General features: G+C 43.7%; 1 protein-coding gene across 1 annotated transcript; it reads left to right on the top strand.

The window, feature by feature from the left end:
- Positions 1 to 2763: 2763 nt before the first annotated feature.
- LOC144095619 (uncharacterized) lies at positions 2764 to 5419 on the top strand. The gene is made up of 4 exons (XM_077629290.1): positions 2764 to 3050; positions 3376 to 3776; positions 4609 to 4846; positions 5416 to 5419. Exons 1-4 carry the CDS (start codon positions 2764 to 2766, stop codon positions 5417 to 5419), a joined length of 930 nt encoding a protein of 309 aa, XP_077485416.1.
- The last annotated feature ends 2269 nt before the right edge of the window (positions 5420 to 7688 follow it).

The raw sequence follows: 7688 nt of genomic DNA on the forward strand, positions 1-7688 counted from the left end.
CTGCCAACAGAGATCACATAAAAAAGGCAAAGGAGTTTCACGTCAGTGTATTCGAACATTGGCAACTGACGAATAAGCGCGGTCTTCGAAAGTTGGGGCTCCTCTCGGTGGTCTCCGGGGCACATCGCTATTGCAAAACAGTGTCAGGAGAACCAAGGGGCATGAAAAATTGGCTGCTTCTGCACTGCTCGTGCACAAGTGTAGTGCCTGCATCGCAGAGATGCAACTTTGAAATAATAAAGCTAGTGAGGCAGAAGGGCAGCACTGACATTGACAAGATGCAGCTTTGAAACGACTTCAATACCTCAGCTGGCATAAATAATGTGCACACGCCGCCAGGTCGTCAGGCCACAACTTTCACTTGTGCAATCAATGTCCCTTGAATGCTTCTTGTAGTGAAGCATTCAAGAAGTAAGCTTCTCTCCAATCAGAAGAAACCTAGCATTTCAAGGCCCTTTGGACTTTAATAGCATCGTGATATCTCCACTGAGCGGCTGAAACGAAAATCTTTGACCCCGAAGACTTTTCACTGACACTGTGCACAACAAGGCTGCTTCATTCAGTCACAGAAACCATCCACAATAGTTGTGCTGTAATAGCGCATCACAGTGTATTGCAGTCATGCTGTCTGGTTTTTACTTGTTGGCATAACAAACCACATATTTTCCCTCTACAGATGCGTCGCATGCGTGAAGGTGACCATGAACTTTTCCGAAAGTTTTTCCGGATGACTCCAGTGCTGTTTGACGAAGTGCTGGGATTTGTTTTGCAAAACCTCACATGGCAGCATGTTGTGAGAGAGTCCCTGGAGCCAGGCGAGTGACTGGCAATAGCATTGAGGTTTGTAAAGCTTGAATTCTACATTCTGAGAAGAAGCATTTCGACACATAGTTGTGTGATAGTTTGGCGAAATGCACATGCTACCCTTTAAGCCTTGTAATGGTCCTCTCAAAAAATAAAAAATGAAAGGGCGAGAGAGACTGGAGCAGCTGTTGCTTACAGAGCTGAAACCAATTAAGGCAAACGAAACAGTGCTAAATGCTCAAAAACATATTCGGAAAAATGAGAAGAAAAAAAAGAAGACAGATAAAAGCAGTAAGTCACAACAGGAGAAACCAGAACAAAAACAAAATGATTAAGATGTGGCCAAAAGAGTAGGGAACCCCTAGCAATGCAGGTGCACGGCACAGGAAGGCCGGGTTGTAGCACCCGAGGACTTAAAAAGAAAAGAAAGCAAGCAAATGCAGCCAAGGACAGTCCGAATTTGACGAAAGTGAACTCAAAAGGAACAAAATAAAGCTAGTGAAGAGTGTCACTACAGATAAACGGTAAGGTAACAAGTAGTGCAGTAGAACAACTGAGACACGGGCAAAATTTGAATAAATGGAGGTGCTAAACCTGTAATCTAGCATTGCTAGAATCTAGGAGCTTCACATTATGAAATGACTTTCCCTGCCATACCTCTACAAAAGCTGCGTATAAAATTGAGACGCTGGCAGAATAATAGAAAATACATGTAAAACGGAGGCGCAAGGCAAGGTTATGTCATGTGTTGATTGTTTTCTTCTGTCTTCCAGCTATCTGGCTTCAGGGCAAGATATTTGCAATGTTGCTCTCGCGTTCCGCGTGGGCATCAAGACAGCACGGTGGTGCATCCACGAAACATGTCGGGCCATTTGGGAAGGACTGAAAGATCATTTGATGCAGGTGAAGTAGGCCTTTGCAATATTCTTCCACTCTGCTATGAGAGTTGGCGCTGGTTATCTCTCAGAGGTGTACCCTTTCATGTGGCAGTTTTTCATGTTGTGAGCTTATAGCGGCTTTTCAACAGGCTTCATAGTCCCCTCGGGATTTTTAGGATTCGTCGTGAAGTAGTGCTCTTGCACTGAAAGGAACTTAACAGGGGAATTATTGCGAAAAAAATCGTATTGCACATGTCTGTAATTGGATGTTGGCTTTTGGTCATGTAACATTTTGCAAGGTTGCCGCTGTCGATCTCACTCAAAGTGCTGCTGACTGCTTCCAGACACCTCCAAAGGTGCGGTGGGAAGGAATTGCCAGGGATTTTGCCCTGCGATGGCAGTTTCCGAACTGCTTGGGAGCGGTTGATGGCAAGCACGTGGCCATCGTCTGCCCTCCAAACCCCAGGAGCAAGTTCTACAACTACAAGGTAAAAATTGTGCATGCTCTGTACACTACTTCAATTTAGATATGTTATGAAATGTAATGTCTAAATAAACTGGCATTGACTACATGATTCTTGTATACACATTTGGAGCAACACATAATTGGACAAGCCATATTTGATCTCCTTATACTCCATTTCATACACAACAGGCAACGCTGCCAAAGCTAGCGTGCCTGTTCGTACAGGCTGTCCGTGCCCTAAAAGTAGTTAACATTCAGTGAACATTACAGTAATGCTAGAGAGCTCGAACACTTGAGTGCCCAACAGCATCTAATATGGTTTCGCGGCGGACGCACTTTTTCCATAGGCTTCACAGCATTGCCTGCTATTTGTGAAATGGCATACAGTAACCGGGTGTCTCTTTTGTGCATAGTTGTTAACATGGCAAACTGGGGAACCAACCAAACCATTCTCGCATGTCTTTTATAACAGTGTCTCTTATAATGAAATTTTACTGTACCATGCAGTCATGCCTTGTTATTGTCACACTGAACATTTCAGACTAGGTGTGCTGCCACCTGTGCTAATTGTATGTGCTACGCTTTTTATTTCAGGGCGCATACTCTGTTGTGCTCATGGCTGTCGTCAACAGTGAATGCAAGTATATCCTTGTGGATGTCGGTGCTGAAGGCGTGCTTAGTGATGGTGGCACACTGAAAAAAAGTGACTTCGGGTGTGACCTTAGCGAGGGACGCCTGGACATTCCAAGAATTGGAAGATTGCCTGGGATGCAAGAGACTACGCCCTTCGCTTTCGTGGGCGACGAAGCCTTCCAGCTTCGAGTTGATTTTATGCACCCTTATCCATCTAGGCAGCTAGACAATCAGAAGAGGATCTTCAACTACCGGTTAAGCAGAGCACGGTATGATGTGGCATTATTTAATCACGGTGGCCAAGTTGTCTGTGCAAGAAGGTGGTAGAATGCAGGCTTAATTCAAAACAGAGATTATTAAAATAACTACAACAAATGTTGGAATTATACTGACATTGAATTAATGCAAGCTTTCTCAATACACTTTATATTCACAACACGGAAATGTCAGCTTGAATAAATGGAAAGCTCAAAGCAAGCAGGTCTCGGCAAATTGAATTCAATTGTATCTGTATCCCCATGCACGTGTTCGTTAATAAATGCACTGGATATGCCACAACCTTTGTTTGTTGATTGTTATCGTTTTTTTCCCCAGAAGCTGTGTTGAGAACGCCTTCGGAATTACAGCGGCCAGGTGGCGCATCCTACTGCGCACTATCCCTCTGCACCTGAGTAATGTGGACTGCATTGTCAAGGCTGCCTGCATCCTCCACAACTTCCTGACTATCCAAAATCCACAGTCGCAGACCTTGACAGACAGGGAAGACATGTCTGGGAATGTTGTGGAAGGGTACTGGCGGCGAGGCAAGCAATGGGTGTTGGGGGAGAGCTGTGTGGAGCGTCAGTACTTCCCACTGGCTCCTGCGCGTGCACAAAACCACCACACTGATGCTGCTGCGGCCAGGCAGCAGTTTGCTGCGTACTTCTGCGGCAAGGCTGGTGAAGTTCCCTGGCAGTGGCAGCAGCCAGGAATATCAAAGGAGGCAGTTGAGCAGGGTGCAAGACCAGCAATGTCATCCTAGACATTGAAGGTAAGGTACTCTAGTGTTTAAGAGAAATGCATAGGAACTTCTTACTATGTTAGCTTTGGCCATGCATGAAGCTGTTTGCGGCCCTATGTATTCAGGAACGAACACGTGACAGCACTGCACTGACCGGAAAGAAGTACAGTCAGGCCCGCTTATAACAGTTACTGGTATAATGAACGCTCACGGCAAACAAGAGTGGGGCTACTGTCAAAATATGTAATTGGGCAATGGCGCTGTGTCTCAGATAAAATGCACAACCTTGGTAAGTGCTAGGCTCACAGCGTCGAGGGTGAAATTTGTGCACACCGGCGATTTTGTGAGGCTTGCGGAACAGAATGACGCCTCTTTACGCATAATGTGCTTAGACAATCAAAAGCACGGTCACTGTTCTTTCCTTGGGGTAAAGGAATTGTCTATTCTCGTGAATCCCATAGCCTGTGTCAGGCACATAACCAAGGAGTTGTTCTGACCAAAATCTCTCGCGCATCGGAATTTCACATTGTGGCATAAGTGTTACTACTTTGGTGTCACATTTTAAGCATATTCTAGAGCCAAAAGAAAGATGCCAAACAGTAAAACTTCATTCAAAAGTAAATTCATTAAAAACTTGTAGCAGCTTGACGCGCAGGTCAATCTGCTGATTCTTGTTCACGCGCTTCATCATTTTGGCCATTGAAAGACAAAAGTGGTCGTACTCATCATGTCCGTCACGGTCTGCAGTGCATCTGTGAGTTTTCCGACGTGTTCAGCCAGAGCATCATCAGCACATTCTCTTGTCCTCTTTTGCTTGTTCTGTGTAGGCGCTGATGACTGCAGCACTGATGCCTCTTGTTCCAGCAAGCCGATAGGTGCCTGGAGGAATGGCACCGACGGGCTCGATGCAGGTGACTCGTGGCGTGACGGCAGCGACTCGTGGCGTGATGGCAGTGGCGCGTCAGTCACCACCTCGTGCACGAGTGATGCCTGCGATGCGCAGTCCAGGCGCCACTCCTCCTACTCAATGATGGTCTCTGATGGCTCTGGGGCACTGTTGTGCTGGTACGCCGGCGTACTGCTTGCCCCTGGCACGCCGTTTGGACCTGGCTCCCTTAATTGTTGCCTGTAGTTTCCTGACGTCCTGTATATGAGAGTGTACATGTATATACACCATGAAGTTGCGTTTTTCAAGTCACTTTTTGCAAGAATGTTTCGATATACGCTTAACGAGTCTTTTTACATCTAATCATCATTTTCAGGTCATGCAATGATATTTGCAGAACGGACTGACCCTATTCTAGCTCATGACAGCTGTACATACTGTGGCATCCTCATATGCTGTTCCCTCGTATGTCTTGCATACCATTTTTTGAGCATACTGTCTTGTATATCCTAGCTTTTTGCATTTTTATCTTGTAAAGTCTTGTATACATTATTGTGGAATTTTTAAACTGCTCTAAGCCATTTGCCTACTCATGTACCCAAATGTTTTGTTTCATGCACTGCACCGCTTCATCTTTTGGCTGCTTTTGCTATACATTACTACTACTGACCTCTTCATGAAGACTACCATAATAGTACTATAAAGGTGACACATTGTTTATGCTACCCTCTGAGGTTTTGGTGTGCAGTTAATGCAACAAAAGTGCTGCCATTTTTAAACTGCTTGGGTGCAGGAGGACGTTCCTGTCAACTGGAAGTTATATGAAACAAAATCTGATACATGTGAGTTACATATGCATAGTGGTGACCCAAAGAACTATATGTGTGGAGTTGGTGCACATTGTATTGAAAATAAAATATGCAGGTTCATTGATTGCACTTAGTAGCTGTCTTACACATTAAGCATATTATGCAGCTCCTTGGCTTGTCTATACAGTATCTGTATAGCTGCAGGAAATCTGCACTTTAACATGGCACTCCTGTCTGATTGATTAAGCAGTGAGTGTTTGAGTGAATAATGGTGAACCGCTGGTAACATTGCTTATGATCCTTAGCTTAGAAGTGCGGGTTCAGGCTAGTGGGTAATTCACATGCCGTTCCATAGCGCGAAACAAGGAAGTAAAGAGCACTTGTGCCTTGTCTCTTGTTTGGTGCCACGGAATCTCGTGTAGATCTTAGCTGTGACAGTGCACATAATAAAAAACACATTTTATCTGCAATGGACAAAGCACATTGCAAACAGTGGTGTTCCTTTTGTACACATAAAGCGTCCAATTTTCCTAGATGAATATGCATAAACGTGGAACCTTCATGAGGCCTTTTGGGTGCACACAGTATGTTGAGCATTTGTGTTGGAGTCGCATATTAGATGTGTTAAATGCTTCCAGTCAGTGCAAAGCGGTGTTTCTTTCAGTGTGCAATATACTTTGTATGTTACAGTGCTATTTTCTGTGTTTCGTGGTCTTAACTCATATGCTAGTTCTTCAGTTTAACAGTATTTCACAGTGAGGGCTTTGTATTTGAAGTGTACAGGCATGTAAGGCTGAAGGTGTTGATCTTATTTCTGGTCATGCTGCTTTGTGATATTTTGAACATGATCTACACTTACTGCTTAAGCAACCAAGAGTCAAGCTGTGATCATTGCATCATAAAAGTGTTGTTGCGGATTCCCAGTTGTCACATTTTCTTCATTAATAATAGAGCTGATATGCCCTCAAACATATTTTCAGCATTTCTGTTTGGCTGAACGCATCCACACGGCCTGCCACGTGCATTTCATGGCGAGGGAACTGTTTCAATACAATTGGTTGGCATGTTAATTCGTACAACCACATAATAGCTACAAATAAAAAATGAAATCTGCGCATTTATTTCCGCCACCTGGCATTCCTGATCATGAACTGGAATCTGAGCAACAGGGTATCCTTTAAAATAGAATAGCATGAGCTGCAGGTATGTCTTTACAAGCATCCACAAGTGTGAGATAGGACTGCAGTGAAAAGGTCCAAATGGGGTTCTTTATTGCCCCAATTCAAATGGTTTATTGGACCACTCCCTGTAGCTGCTGGAACCAGTAACTGCTGATAGCGCGAACATTTACTTCGATAAACCATCCGTGTAATATGCCCTTAGATTTCATCCCTTTCTGACAAGTTACAAAATGTTTTAAAGAGTTGCTTAATGACAATAAACACACTCCAAAATTCAGGACAACAGAAGCAACCTACATAAAATGTGTTGCCCTGCAGGACCACGCAGATCTGCCTATAGTGAGAACACGCAGCTTTAATCGTAACAATTGAGTGCCAACAAGGCCTACAACAAAGCACTGCAATACACATAACTTACACTCACATTGGTTGAAACTTACTATGTGTTCATGCTTATATACTCCCTCATTAACGGCATCCCACAGGTGTTAGCGGGGAACAACTAGTTAATAAACATAGTTTTCTCATTAAACTTCAGCGCTATTTATGCAATGTATAGCAGAAAACCTCGAAGAGATTTTGATGAAAAATTTTGTGCGTTAAGGAACACCATTACAACATATACAACAGAAAAAAGTTGTAAATCCGACAACAAAAAGTTCCGTAGTAGCCAGCAGATCTCACTTCAGAACCAGAAGCTCCCAGCAGGGACCATTTCAACCAGCAGGAAACCAAAGGCTTCCTTTTAGGACCAGTAGATTAAAGCCAAAAAATAGTTGGTGCCCTACAGGGGCTATTTCAACCAGCAGCAAACCAGAAGGCTTCTTTCTGGGACCAGATGACATCATTACAAAACAATCAAATTAACAGATTTTTCACCTGGGGATGAAAATAATACCTCATATATAAGTTATAAAAAAACAAACACGGAAAGGAAAAATTCATGCAATAACAGTAGCAAAAATTCCACCTGTTATGTTGTAAACTTCCAACACTCTCGTGGCTGAAATAAATGACGAGATTTCATTTTT

The sequence above is a fragment of the Amblyomma americanum genome, chromosome 6 (assembly GCF_052857255.1).
Source record: "Amblyomma americanum isolate KBUSLIRL-KWMA chromosome 6, ASM5285725v1, whole genome shotgun sequence".
NCBI lineage: Eukaryota > Metazoa > Arthropoda > Arachnida > Ixodida > Ixodidae > Amblyomma > Amblyomma americanum.

Bases quoted from the DNA above. Each gene is read 5' to 3' on its own strand.
- LOC144095619 (XM_077629290.1), top strand. From the start codon at position 2,764: ATGGCTGTCGTCAACAGTGAATGCAAGTATATCCTTGTGGATGTCGGT. The intron at 3,051-3,375 runs GTATGATGTGGC...TTTTTTCCCCAG, and splicing joins TACCGGTTAAGCAGAGCACG to AAGCTGTGTTGAGAACGCCT. The intron at 3,777-4,608 runs GTGCAAGACCAG...TGTTCTGTGTAG, and splicing joins AAAGGAGGCAGTTGAGCAGG to GCGCTGATGACTGCAGCACT.